The sequence below is a fragment of the Vombatus ursinus genome, unplaced genomic scaffold, assembly GCF_900497805.2.
Source record: "Vombatus ursinus unplaced genomic scaffold, bare-nosed wombat genome assembly UNPS02014794.1, whole genome shotgun sequence".
NCBI lineage: Eukaryota > Metazoa > Chordata > Mammalia > Diprotodontia > Vombatidae > Vombatus > Vombatus ursinus.
The window spans coordinates 22,225,737-22,240,966 of record NW_020954572.1 but is presented as its reverse complement, the minus strand read 5'-3'; the positions used below and the strand labels follow the sequence as shown (position 1 = coordinate 22,240,966).

At 35.8% G+C, this 15,230-nt stretch overlaps 1 protein-coding gene across 2 annotated transcripts in view; it reads left to right on the top strand.

Annotated features, from left to right (window-relative positions):
* BUB1B (BUB1 mitotic checkpoint serine/threonine kinase B) overlaps positions 1-15,230 on the top strand; it is a 71,800-nt gene that overhangs the window by 19,843 nt on the left and 36,727 nt on the right. For both annotated transcript variants that reach the window (XM_027869830.1, XM_027869829.1), the window contains exons 9-10: positions 7,842-8,071; positions 14,164-14,276. In XM_027869830.1, the coding sequence (XP_027725631.1) occupies positions 7,842-8,071; positions 14,164-14,276 (343 nt within the window). The remainder of the gene's footprint in view (positions 1-7,841; positions 8,072-14,163; positions 14,277-15,230) is intronic.

Here is a 15,230-nt window from a genome sequence, read left to right as displayed (position 1 = left end):
CAGGCTACCATCTAGAATCTAAAATCTGCCTTTTTGTCTCTCTTTCTCTATCAGGCCTGCACAACATATGGCCCATGGGTGGTATGTTGTGCAGGCTTGTTTTACATCCTCTACATTATTTGCAGGCTGCCTTAAATTTTTTTGTGTTGCCAGTTGTTCAGGCCTGCTCTTTCCCTTCTCTGTCTCTTTCTCTCTCTTTCTGTCCCCAGATATATATACATATATACATACACACACACACACACACACACATATGCATATATATACACATACCTATATATGTATGCATAGATATAAATAAAGAGATCAGGGGATTATCTGCATAGAGTTATAATTGAACCCATGGGAGCTGATGAGATGATTGTTAGATCCTATAGAATGAAAAGAGAAACAGGCCCTGAATAGAACCTTAGGGAACACCTAGGGTTAGTGAGCTTGTTGTGGATGAAGAACAGGAAGGGATACTGAAAAGGAGTAGTTAAACAGATAGGAGGAGAACCAGGAGATACTCTTTTTGTAGGGGCAAAGAGCTGAAAATTAAGGGGATGCCTATCAGCTGGGGAATGGTTGGACAACTTATACCTCCCAAATGTAATGGAATATATTGAGTCAAAAGAAATGATGAAAGGGATTCAGGGAAACCTGGGAAGACTTCTTTGATATTATGCAGAGGGAAATGAGCAAGAGTAGAACAACTGATACAATAACTACAACGTTGTAAATACAAGTAACTTCAAAAGACTTATAAGAACTCTGATCAGTGCACTGGACCAACCATATCTCCAGAGGATGATAATACATGTTAACCCACCTCCTGACAGATGATGGACTCATTTTTGGATACACTGCTGTGTGTTTTCCCTTCTTTTGGTTTTTCTTTGTGGATAAGGTGGAGGAAAGAGGGGCTAGCAACAATAATGGCACAGAAAAGGATCATTGAAACATTTTTTTGTTTCTTGATAATTAATTTATTTATTTTTGGTTTTCAACGTTTCCTTCCTTGTTTTTTTTTTCCTTTTTTTTGGTGAGGCAATCAGGGTTAAGTGACTTGCCCAGGGTCACACAGCTCGTGTCAAGTGTCTGAGGCCAGATTTGAACTCAGGTTCTCCTGACTCCAAGGCCAGAGCTCTATCCACTGTGCCACCTAGCTGCCCCTACTTCCGTAAGATTTTTGAGTTTTAAATTTTTAAAAATTTTTTAAAATTTTCTCCACCTCCTCCTCCCCAAGATGGCATGCAATCTGATATAGGCTTTATTTATACATTCATATTAAGCATATTTTCCCATTAGTCCTGATATAAAGAACAATTAGAACTAGTGGGAGGAACCACTGGAATGAAGCATTAAAATGAAACAACACAGGAAAAGGAGAGCAAATAGTATGCTTCCATCTGTATTCATATTCCATGGTTTTTTCTCTGGATGTGGATAGCAATTTCCATTTTGAGTCTTTTGGAGTTGTCTTAGATTCCTGCATTGCTGTGAAGAGCCAAGTCTATCAAAGTCAGTCATCACACATTGTGGCTGTTCTCCTGATTCTGTTCATTTCACTCAGTATCAGTTCGTGTAAGTCTTCGCAAGTTTTTTTGAAGTCTGTTGGCTCATCATTTCTTATAGCACAATAGTATTCCATTACGTTCATATGCCACAAATTGTTCAGTCATTCCCCAATTGATGGGCATCCCCTCAATTTCCAATTCTTTGCCACTACACAAAGAGCTGCTATAAATATTTTTGTACGTGTGGGTCCTTTTCCCATTTTTATGATCTCTTTGGGATACAGACCTAGAAGTGGTATTGCTGGGTCAAAGGGTATGCACAATTTTGTAGCACTTTGGGCATAGTTCCAAATTGCTCTCCAAAATGATTGGATTATTTCACAACTCCACCAACAATGCATTAATGTTCCAATTTTCCTACATCTTCTCCAACATTTATCATTGTCCTGTTTTGTCATGTTAGCCAATCTGATAAAATACTTAAATCCCATTTCAGAAAAAGAAATTGAACAAGCCATCAATGAACTCCCTAAGAAAAAATCTCCAGGGCCAGATGGATTTACAAATGAGTTCTATCAAACATTTAAAGAACAACTAATTCTAATACTATATAAACTATTTGGGAAAAAGGAGTCCTACCAAATTCTTTTTATGATGGTATTGACACCTAAACTGGGAAGATCCAAAACAGAGAAAGAAAATTATAGACCGATTTCTCTAATGAATATAGATGCAAAAATTATAAATAAAATATTAGCAATGAGATTACAACAACTTATCTCAAGGATAATACACTATGACCAGGTAGGATTTATACCAGGAATGCATGGCTGGTTCAGTATTAGGAAAATTATCAGCACAATTGACCATAACAACAAAACTAACAGAAATCATGTGATTATCTCAATAGATACAGAAAAAGCATTTGACAAAATACAACACCCATTCCTCTTAAAAACACTTAGAGAGCATAGGAATAAATGGAGTCTTCCTTAAAATGATAGCATCTATCAAAAACCATCAGCAAGCATTATATGTAATAGGGATAAGCTAGAAGCATTTCTAATAAGATCAGAGGTGAAACAAGGATGTCCTCTGTTATTCAATATTGTGCTAGAAATGTTAGCTGTAGCAATTAGAGAAGAAAAAGAAATTGAAGGAATTAGAATAGGCAAAGAAGAAACAAAGCTATCACTCTTTGCAGATGATATGATGACATATTTAGAGAGTCCTAGAGAATCACATAAAAAATTACTTGAAATAATAAACAAATTTAGCAAAGTTGCAGGATATAAAATTAACCCATACAAATCATCAGCGTTTGAATATATTACTAACAAAGCCCAGTAGTAAGAGATAGAAAGAGAAATTCCATTTAAAATTAATGTAGACATTATAAAATATTTGGGAGTCTACCTGCCACAACAAAACCAGGAACTATATGAACACAATTACAAAACACTTTCACACAAATAAAGTCAGATCTGAATAATTGGAAAAATATCACTTGCTCATGAGTAGGCTGAGCTAATATAATAAAAATGACAATTCTACCTAAGTTAATTTACTTATTCAGCACCATACCAATCAAACAACCAAAAAATTATTTTATAGAGCTAGAAAAAAACAATAACAAACATCTGGAAGAACAAAAATATCAAGGGAACTAATGAAAAGAAATGCAAGGGAAGGTGGCTTAGCTGTACCAGATCTTAAATTGTATTATAAAGCAGCAATCACCAAAACTACTTGGTACTGGCTAAGAAATAGAGTGGTGGATCAATGGAATGGGTTAGGTATGTCAATGACTATAGTAATCTACTATTTGATGAATCCAAAGACTCCAGCTTCTGGGATAAGAAATCACCATTTAATAAAAACTACTGGGAAAACTGGAAAAATGTATGACAGAAACTGGGCATAGACCAACATCTTATATCGTTTATCAAGATAAAGTCAAAGTGGGTGCAGGATTTAGATATAAAGACTGATACCATAAGCAAACTAAAAGAGCAAGGAATAGTTCACCTTTCAGATATATGGAAAAGGGAAGAATTTATGACTAAACAAGAGATAGAGAACATTATGAAATGCAAAATGGATAATTTTGATTACAGTAAATTGAAAAGTTTTACACAATCAGAACCAATGCATCCAGGATTAGGAGGGAAGCAGAAAATTGGGAAAGAATTTTTATAACCAGTGTCTATGATAAAGGCCTCTTTTTTTTTTTTAAGTGAGGTAATCAAGGTTAAGTGACTTGCCCAGGGTCACACAGTAAGTTTCAAGTGTCTGAGGCCAGATTTGAACCCAGGTTCTCCTGACTCCAAGGCTGGAGCTCTATCTACTGCGCCACCTAGCTGCCCCCCTCATTTCTAAAATATGTAGAGAACTGAGTCAAATTTATAAGAATACAAGTCATTCTCCAGTTGATAAATGGTCAAAGGATATGAACAGGCAGTTTTCAGATGAAGAAATTAAAGCCATCTATAGTCACATGAAAAAATGTTCTAAATCACTACTGATTAGAGAAATGCAAATCAAAATAACTCTGAGGTACCACATCACACCTATCAGATTGGCCAACATGATGAAACATTTTTTTAAATGCACAGGAGAGCACGGAGGAAAGTTCAGAAGGAAACACAAACAGGACAGTTTTGAGAGTAATGTATGGAATTTATCATATGTTTTTTAAAAAAGCAAACGGACAGCTAGGTGGTACAATAGATAGAGCACTGGCCCTGAAATCAGGAGGATCTGAGTTCAAATCCAGCCTCAGACGCTTGACAGTTACTAGCTGTGCAAGCAAGTCACTTAACCTGATTGCCTCGCCCCACCCCCACCCCCCAAAAAAAGCAAACAGTATGAAATAGAAAATCAGGGTTTCGTGTACAAGTTCCTTTTTGTGTTAAACTGTGTATATGGAAATGCTTTTTGTGTATATGTAAGTTCAGATTTAAAAAAAAAATAAAATTAAAAAAACTGAAAAAGAAGAGATTTTCACTGTCACGCTGCATAGAGGTCTAACTGTAGATGAGACCTTTCCTGATTCCCTAACTATTAGTACCCTTCTACACAATTATTTTGTATATGCTTTTAATTTACTTGGTTGTAGGTATTATTCTCTCCCCACCTAAAATATAAGCCTCTTTTAGTTTCTTTGTATCCCCAATTATTCACACAGTGCCTGGCACATAGTAGATGCATATTGATTGATGGTCAATTGTTTCCAAAGTGTTGCTACTAAGCATCAGAAAGTTGCTACAAATTATATTTGCATATACGGGACTTTTCCGTCTGTCTTTGACCTCTGTTGGGTGTATACTTGGTAGAGGTATCACTGAGTCAGGGTATATACAGTTTAGTGATGTTTCTACAGTATAATGTCAAATTATTTTCCCAAATAATTGAACTAATTCGCAGCTTCACCAACAGTATGTTGATGTGCCTGATTTGTAGATGTTCCAATATTTAACTATTTTCATCTTCTGTCAAGGAAATTTGTCCAGATTGTGTAGCAAAACAGGGCAGTTGGGAGGCATGAAGAATTGTATTAGGAGCAAATCTTTTACTATATACATAGGGGTGAGCAAAAAAATGATTTCTTCACTTAAAAGGATATACACATATATGCTATTTTAGTCGTGAAAAAATGCTCTCACTGATAATTAGACAACTGCAAAGTAAAACAACTCTGAGGCACCACTCAGATTAGCTAAGATGACAGAAAAGGAAAATGGCAAATGTTGGATGAGATGTGGAAAAATATGTATACTGATGCATTGTTGGTGAAGCTGTGAACTAATCCAAACATTCTGGAAAATAATTTGGAACTATATCCAAAAAGCTATTAAACTGTGTATACTTTGACCCAGCAATATTGCTACTAGGTCTACATAACCTAAAAAGACTAAAATAAAAGAGAAGGATTCATATGTAAAAATATTTATAGCAACTCTTTTTTGGTGGCAAAGAAAAAACTGATGATACCCATCAGTTGGGGAATGGCTAACCAAGTTGTGGTATATAAATGCTGTACAATACTATTTTTCTAAAAGAAATGATGAAAGGGATGGTTTCAGAAAGACTTAGGATGACTATAAACTGATGCAAAGTGAAGTGAGCAGAACCACAGAACAATTTATACTGTAATAGCAACATTGTAAAGATAATCAACTGTGAAAGGCTTTGTAACTGATCGGTACAATGACTCACTACAGTTCCAAAGGATTCATTACGTAATATGCTATGTACCTCTGGTTGGAGAGAACTGATAGATAGAGTGTAGATTAAAGCATATTTCTCTCTCTCTCTCTCTCTCTCTTTCTCCCTCTCCCTTTCTCTTTCTCTCTCTCTCATTGCTAATGCAGAAATTTGTTATACATGACTTCATATTTGTAATTTGTAATGGGTTTTGTATTTCTTGCTTTCTTAGTGGGTAGGGGAAGGAGAGAATCTGGAACTGAAAAAAAGGCATATGCTATTTTTAGAAATATAGTTAAAAACATTTGCAATAGAAAAACAGCTAAACATCATCTTTTTCATTCTGATTGGTGTGAGGTAAGACCTCAGAGCTTTAATTTGCCTTTTTCTTATTAGTGATTTGGAACGTTCTTTCATATGTTGTTTTAAATTTGCAATTTCTCTTTTGGAAACTTCCTGTTGCTTTGATCTCTTAATTCTTGGGAAATGGCTCTTTTTCTTATATGTTTGTACCAATTTCCTGTATATTTTGGATATCTAAACTTTGTAATAAAGATATTTATAATTATAGTAATTTATAATAACCTTTATAATAAAGATAATAGATATTTGCTACAAAGAATTTTCCCCAAACTTTCCCAGAAAAGTTTTTTTTTTTAGATGCATTGATTTTGATAATGAAAAAACTGATTTTATGTATTTGAATTGCCCATTTTATCTTTTAGGGTCATCACTATCCCTTGTTAGGTTAAACATTATCCCCCTAGTCATGTTTGTCCAAGATATGTCCTTCCATTCTTCTCTAATTTATTAAAGCTTATATTTAGGTCACATCCATTTGGAGACTATTGTAGAATATAGTATATGTTATATGTTGGTCTAAACCTAATTTCTGCCAAATTGCTTCCAAGTTTTTCCAGTAGTTATTGTCAAATAGGGAGACCTTACTAAAGTAGTTTGTATTTGGGAATTTGTTGAGCCCTGGACGTCTAAATATCATCTTAGAGATTGGAAACTGAGAACCAGAGAAGTTAATTAACCTACCTTAGGTCACATAGGTAATGACAGATCTGGGGTTATTAATAATTTGTGTTTCTTATTTTGTAAACTTTGTGTTTATGTCCTTTGACCATTCACTACTGAGTATATATTTTTAGTCTTATGTAGATATGAGTCATTTACCCATATTCATTGTTATTTTTAAAAGTCTGTTTCTTTTTGTAAAGACTGTAATGAATTTCCTTCATAGATTTGACCACAGAATTATTAATTGCATATATTTTATTCATTTCGTATAGAACCTTTCAGCTTAATATAATGTCCTTTGTCTCTTCACATTTTGGGGTTACAATTTATTTGCCCAAAGTCACTATCACTCAAGACCAGGCCTGCACAGTTTGCAACCCACCAAAGGATTTCCTCTACATACAAAGGATGTTTTCCTCTACATTTTTCACAGGCCACCTGAAATCCTTTGGTCTGCCGCAAGCGGCCCACAGCCACAATTTGTGCAGGCCTGCTCAAGACCCGTCAGTGGCTCTCTACAAACCTGTCTAGTGTAAACTGCTTGCTTTTCAGACTTATCCAGCAAATCGTTTCTCACCAATCTCACATTCTTGTTAGTCTCTAATGTAGTTCTTCTAGTTTTATGATTTTTTTGGTAAACTGAGTTGTTTTTAAAGTTACCTTTTGAATCTTTATATATCATGTTTTTGTAAATCAATTATCTAATTTTTTGTGTAAAGCAAGGTTTTTATACATTGGGTTAGGTTAAAGTAAAGAACATCTGGGCCTCTATGTTGTGTGTTACTACCTACCTTAGAAAACTCCTTGAGGAAAAAAGGAAACTCCTTGAGGATAGGACATGTTCCCCATTTTTCCTCCCCAGTGAAGAATCTAATGCAGTTCTCAGTGATGATTGATGATGGACTTTGAAAATGTTTTAATTTCTTCACTGCAACTTTGATTGTATACTTAGATATTTTTATTTTCTTAGTGACAATTGTTGGTATACTGAGTATATTATTTGTGTTAGTGTGTACAGTAATAATAACTTGGTTCTATAATTTACCTGTGAACCATGTCACAATCTTTTTCAAACCGTGGTCAGTAGTTAACTATTTTGCCTCTTTTTAGGACTCCTTGTAAAATTGAACCCAGCATAAATCATATCCTCAGTACTAGAAAACCTGGAAAGGAAGAAGAAGATCCCCTGCAACGTGTACAAAGTCATCAGCAGGAGTCTCAGGAGAAGAAAGAGAAGATGATGTGTTGTAAGGAGAAGATTTATGCTGGAGTTGGGGAATTCTCCTTTGAGGAAATCCGGGCTGAAGTTTTCTGGAAGAAATTGAAGGAAAAAAGGGAAGGTGTGTATCAGCCTCGTTATTTCATGTTTGCTCTGTATTACTAGAAATCTGAACAGCACTCTCCAATAACAACTTCTAATAAAATATCTTTTGCCTGAAGTTTTTCCACTTGTTATATAACTACTTAAATTCAATCATTTAAGAGATTAACTTGAGTTAACTAGCATCCCCTTTTAAAAATGGAAATATGTCTACGAGATAACATTAATATGAGTTTAATCAGTTTGTTTTAACATATAACGGAGAACTGACTCATTGAGGGAATTGGAATACTGACTTAAGGGAGTAGGGAGGTGAGTTTTGGCGTGTAGAATGTTTGAGGGAAATAGAACAAGTCTATCTCTTTCTTCTATCCTTGCCCCATTCTTACGATGGAGACTTTAGGACAGTATGAAGGTAAGAAGAATGCTGTGAGGTTGGGGAGAGATACAGAAATCAGGGTGGGTACGTGTCAAAAAAGTTAATCAATTTCAGAATTTTCTTAACGCTGGTCCTATACCAGGAAAGCCAGAGGAAACCCCACTGTTTCTTTCCTCTTCTACCACATGGCAGCCTGTTCCTAGGACTTAAAATAATAATGCTTTAGGGAAGCCACATTATGGATTAAAGAAACTTTTGTGGGATGGCCTATGGACCTAACTACCACTGATGATATTGTTGTTTTGGAAAAATGCAATTCAAGTTCCTACCAGATTATGTCCTCAAAGTCCATTTGTACTTTGATGTTTGAAAGGTTTTATTTTTATTGCTATCTTTTTTTATGTATTTCCAAATATATGCATCAAGCCATCTCATAAAAAAAAGAAGGGGGAAAACAGTTTAGCAAAACCAACTAACATCATATCTGTGTTGTAGTATATGCAGTATTTCATACCCATAGTCCCCATCCTCTGCCTTATGGGAGAAAGGTCCATTTTTCAACTTTTCTCCAGGGCCAAAGTTAGTCATTATATTTACACAGCATTTGATTTCTTTTCTTTTTTGGTCCGTTTATAGCATTGTAGTCTTTTACATATTAACTTTCCTGGTTTTGCTCATCTTACCCTATACCAGTTCATAGTCTTCCCATCCTTCTCTGAATTCATTATTTTTTATGGCATTGTAGTGTCCTGTCATACCCGAGTGCTACAATTTGTTCATCCCTTCCCCAGTTGATGGACTACCTGTGTTTTTTTGGCTTTTGCTTTTTCTTTATTATGAACGTGATCGTTATCAATAAACAAAGAACGAATAAGAGGATTAGATAAACTTGTGTTTCTTTTTAAGTTATATTAGTATGAAAATATTTATACCAGCTCTTTTCCTGGTATCCAAAAATTGGAAACTAACAGAGTATCCTCCTACTGGGAATGGCTGAATGAATCGTGTTATATAAATGTAATGGAATATTCTTGTGCCATAAGAAACGATGAAATGAACAATTTTGGAGGAAACCGGGAAGACATCTAGGAACTAATGCAGAACAGCGTGACCAGAAAGGGAGAACAACTTATATATAATAACAAAATGATAGAGAAAACAACTTTGAAAAACTCTAGGACTCTAATCAATACAATGATAAACCGTAAGTCCAAAGGAATGAAGATGAAACATGCTACTCGCCTCCTGACAGAGGTGATGAACTTAAAATGCAGAAAGATTTTTCAGACATGACTAAAGTGACAATTTGTTTTACCAGTCTATGCAGCTATATGTTGAAGGCTTTATTTTTCAGATTTGTTGTTTTTATTTGTTTGGTAGGACGTAAGGAGGGAGAACTAGCAAAGGGGAGAGGGGAGGAATTATTTTTTTTAATGCTTGTGAAATGAAAAAAATAAAAATAATTTTCAAAGGATATATATTATACTTAACAGGATGGTAACAAAATTGGCCTATTTGTGTACCTTCTGACTTTATTGAGTGTGTGTGTATCTTTTATTGATATGGGGTTTTTGGTTTTGTTTTGCATCTCTGTATCTTCCCACTAACTCACACCCTCAATAGAAACAGCCTCCCTTGTAACAAATAAATATAGTCAAACAGAACAAATTAAGGTATTAGCCATGTCTGAAATTGTCTCATTTTCCACCCCTACTTTATCATCTCTGCCCAGAGGCAGAAAGCATGCTTCATGTCTTCAGTCTTCTGAAGTCATGATTGGTCAAAGTTGTTTTACTTGTTTTTATTTTGTGGTCATTGTGTAACTTGTATTTGTTCTTTTTCTTTTTCTTTTTTGGTGAGGCAATCGGGGTTAAGTGATTTGTCCAGGGCCACATAGCTAGTAAGTGTCAAGTGTCTGAGGCCGGATTTGAACTCAGGTCCTCCTGACTCCAAGGCCAGAGCTGTATCTACTGTACCACCTAGCTGCCCCTTATAACTTGTATTTGTTAAGAATTAACTGATAATAGGTACGACCAATCAAGAGAGGTAACACTCTAGGCTCTAACTTGAAGTAAAGCAGAACTTACACATCTCACTAGTAGGCAGGAAATAGTAAACAAATGAGTTAGAGTGAGTTTTGTATGAAGCTAGGGACAGAAATAGGCCCACTATAGAAGTATAGGGTTTTGCCAGGGATATAGATTAGCTTGAAGGATATAAGGTACTAAGTAATATACCAGTTTAAGTATATACTGTGCAGAGCAGAATTGCTCTAAGTGTGGAGAGTTTTTGCCAACATTATGGGAGCAATGAAAACCTTAAAGAAAAAGAAATAAGAATAATAATTCCTAATTTTTCAATCTTTGACATAAGTTGGTGAGTTCTCCATAAATGCCACCTAGTTTTAAAATACTTGTCTGTAGTTTCTCACGGTGGCTGTTTAGTGTGTTATAAAAATGTCTAAACTAATTATGGAACAATGATATCCCAAAGGTTCTACTTTCCATGATGGCACCTTGTACAGTGTAATAAAGTAGATGTTTGATAATTATTTGTTTACTGACAAATTATTGGATTAATTCTTTGACAGTGGAAATTTATTATAGTCCTTTTACTTTTAACCTCAAAGGCTCTTGTTAACCTCTATCTGTTGTTTGTTCATGAACATGACAACTTGGCTATATTGGATCTGATTATCTTTTTAAAAATAAAAATAATGTTCTAAAAGCCATGGCTGTTTTCTATGAAAGGAGTAGTTGCTTTGACTGACTTGTTCCTTAAACAAGTTCTGCACCTTTCTACCTCAATACCTTTGCTCAAACTGTTCCTTGTGCCTAGAATCTCTTGTGCTTTCTCTTGCTATGCTTTGAATGTCTACCTTTCTGTATCTCCATGAATCTGCATGTTCCTCTTCTGCTTCCCACCTACCACAAATCAATAACTACCTCTAGCCCCTACTTCATAAATCATACTTTTTCAATGGACGTATCACATACTATTCTGTTAAGTATTTGTCTCTATGCATTTTATCCCCAAATAGCCTTAGCTAAACTTTGTATTTTTTTCCTAGAGCCTACCACAATGAAATTGAAATGATAAATTGCTATTTCCCTAGTGGCTAGGAGATGCTTAGGAAAAGTCCAAATTGGACATGGTTATAGAAGCAGTCTAGAATTTGAATTTTGATCTTCTTACCTAGAAAGAGAGTGACCTAGGTTGGGGATTGGGGAGCAGGTTGAATTTGGTATCCAACTGAAAGATACAGACTCATGTCCTACATTAGACTTTTTATGTAATCTTTATACTTCATTGTCTACTGTATGTAGTTTCTACCCTTGAAAATCCTTTGGTAAAGTAATTTTATTTTTTAGTTTGTTGTTGACAACTATTTAACTCTACTGTTGGTAGTTTTATATTTTTAATATGAAAACATCAGTCAAGAAACATTTATTAAGCATTTACTTTGTATCTGGCACTGTGCTAAGCAATGGTTACACAAAGAAAAAGCAAAAATCCCTGCCCTCAAGGAGTTTACATTCTTTTTTTTTTTTTGTTTGTTTGTTTTTTTTTTTGTTTTTTTTGGTTTTTTGCTTGGCAATGGGGTTAAGTGACTTGCCCACAGTCATACAGCTAGTAAGTGTTATGTGTCTGAGGTCGGATTTGAACTCAGGTCCTCCTGATTCCAAGACTGGTGCTCTATCCACTGTGCCACCTAGGTGCCCCAGGAGTTTACATTCTAATGATGACTCAACATGTGCATAAATCTATACATAAAAGATAAGTGCTAGGGAGATAGAAGGTAACCTTATGGAGAAGACACTAGAAGTGGAGGATTGGAAATAGCCTCCCAGAGGAGATGGTGTTTGAGTTGATTCTTAAAGGAAGCCAAGGATTTTAAAAGGTAGAGTTTAAGAGAGTATTCCAAGTGAGGTGGACAACCAGTGCAGAAGCACAAAGAACTTGGAGCATTGTGAGGTATAGTAGGTGGTATGGGTGGACCTTTGAGTATGTGGCAAGGAGTTCTGTGTTAAAAGACTAGAAAGATGGGAAGGGGAAGGTTGTAAAGAGTTTTGAATTCCAAATAAAAATTGAACCATTTGAGGTTCACTGAATGGAGAAGAGTGACATTGTCACACCTGTGCTTTAGGAAAATCATTTTGGCAGTTAAGTGGAAGAAGGATTTGAACACGCAGTAGATACAGCTCCAGCCTTGGAGTCAGGAGGACCTGAGTTCAAATCCGGCCTCAGACACTTGATACTTACTAGTTGTGTGACCCTGGGCAAGTCACTTAACCCCCATTGCCTCACTAAAAACAAAATAAAAAAAAAAAAAAAAGAAGGATTTGAACAGGGAGTATCTTGAAACAGAGAGTCTTATTAGAAGGCTATTGAGGGGTAGCTAGGTAGCTAGGTGGCATAGTGGATAGAGCACCAGCCCTGAAGTCAGGAGGACCTGAGTTCAAATCCAGCCTCAGACCAAACACTTGACACTTACTAATTGTGTGACCCTGGGCAAGTCACTTAACCCCAATTGCCTAAAAATAAAAAAAACAAAATAAAAAAAAAAGAAGCCTATTGAAATAGCCTCAAATAAGAGACATGAAAAGATATATCTCCCCAGCTTATCACCACCACCACCATCTCTTTGGATAGGTGGGGGTTCCATGAATGCAGATTGTTGCATTTATTATTAGATTTTTTTTTATGTATTGATTTTTTCCCCCTTTTCCTCTTTATAACAGTGTTGTTATGGGATGATTGTTGGGGAAGAGTGAGAGGAAGGGAGGTAGGAAGAAATTTAGTTGATATAAAAACAAAAGATATCAATAAAAAAGGAAGACCACTGCAAAGAATGATAAAGGTCTGAATGAGAATGATAGCTATATGAATAGAAAGAAGAGAATATGTATGTGAGAGAGATATAGGGCAAGAAATGACAAGATTTGGCAACTGATTGATTATGTAGGGGAAAAGAGAGGAATCTAGGATGTCTCGGTGGGTGAGGAGAAGGATGATGGTGCCCTTGACAATAATAGGGATATTTGGAAAAGGGGAAAGTAAAGACAATGAGTTCTGTTTTGAACATGGTAAGTTTAAGGTGCCAATGGGATGTGTGAAATTCAAAACATCCAATAGGCACTTGGTGATGCTGGACTGGATACATGAAGAATAGATGAAATATGGGGAAGCTTTGAGGCTAGGGCCACAGGGAGGAGCAAGCCCCCAACCCTTACGCAATAAGAGAAAAGGCAGCATTTCTTATTACATGGTGCACCTTCTAGGCAAACCAGACTTCTCTATGTCACACATAACCCTCCGTCTCCCTCTTCCATTCAGAATGTGCTCCCTTTTCACCTCTACCTCTTAGATTGTCTAGTCTTCGAGATTCAGTTCAAGTACTACCTTCTATATGAAGCTTTCCCTAGTGTCTTTCCCCACAGGTTACCTTGCGTTTATTTTGTACGTGTGTGTGTGTGGTATGTATGCACCATTTTCTCCCAAAAGAAGATAATCTCCTTTAGGGCAAGGGTTGTTTCATTTTTGTCTTTGTACCCCAACTGCCTGCCACGGTGCCTAGAACATAGAAAGTCCTTAATGAATGCACATTGATTGATTGATTGATAGAATATCAGGATCAAATTAGAATGGTGACTTTAAAAGACAGTTTAAGAATGAAAGAAAACAAGGGTTCTTAAGGGATATAATGTCTCACTCGACTTCTTTGTCTCCAGCTGAGTTGCTGTCTGGGGCACAGAAAAGAGCAGAAATGCGAAAACAGATTGAGGAGATGGAGAAGATGCTAAAGGAAATCCAGACAACCCAGCAAGAAAGGCTGTGTGATCAGGTAACTTTTTTAGCTATTAGTAACAGCAAATTGGCTCAGAAGTTGAGTTTAAAGGTGTGTTGGCATTTTGCCTTTTGGGGTTATTATTTTTCACAGTTAAGAATACATTATTGAAGAGGAAAAGCTAAGGGTCATTGAGTAAGTAGTATGAATTGAGATTCCAAGTGAACCCAAAGCCATTATTTTGGTGTTTGATTTTAGCATAGTCTCTCATTGTACTTTATTCACATTATGGTAAAGTGAAGTTTTCTGAAAAAGTTCAGCATACTACCTGGTATCATTAGTCTAAATCTAGATTTGTAAGTATTTATTGTTGTTTATGATGGACATGCAAATTGTTAAGGAACTTTTTTTTCATGATTCCCACTAAAGTAAGGGTTCTTAACCTAGGTATCCATGGAGAAATTTCAGGGTGTCTGTGAACTTGAATGGGGAAAATCATTACTACATAAAGATAGCCTAATTTTTATTAATGTCTAATTAAAATATATCATTTTCTTCAATTAGGAAAGTAGGCAACAAACTGCAGTAGTAATAGTAGAACTTGTGACTTTATCACTGATAAAAATCATTGATATTTTCATATCATATTATAGTTGTTGCAGATTTCACCAAGCATTTATTAAACATATTTACTGTGGACCTGCCCATAGTAAATATATAGGCACACGATAAAAAAGAGGCAGAAACAGTTCCTGCCCTCAAGGAGCTCACATTTTAATGGAAGATAAAATGCAAATAGCTGTGTACATACAAGATATCTACATGGCAAATTAGTGGTAATCTCAGAGGGAAGGCACTAGCATCAGGAGGGACCAGGAAAGGCTTTCTGAAGAAGATAGGATTTGAGCCAAAACTTGAAAGAAGTCAGGGAAATCATGAGGCAGAGGTAATGGGGAACAGATGGTAAAAAGGAACTAAATGGGGAGGTGGAGTATTGTGTTTGAGGAACAG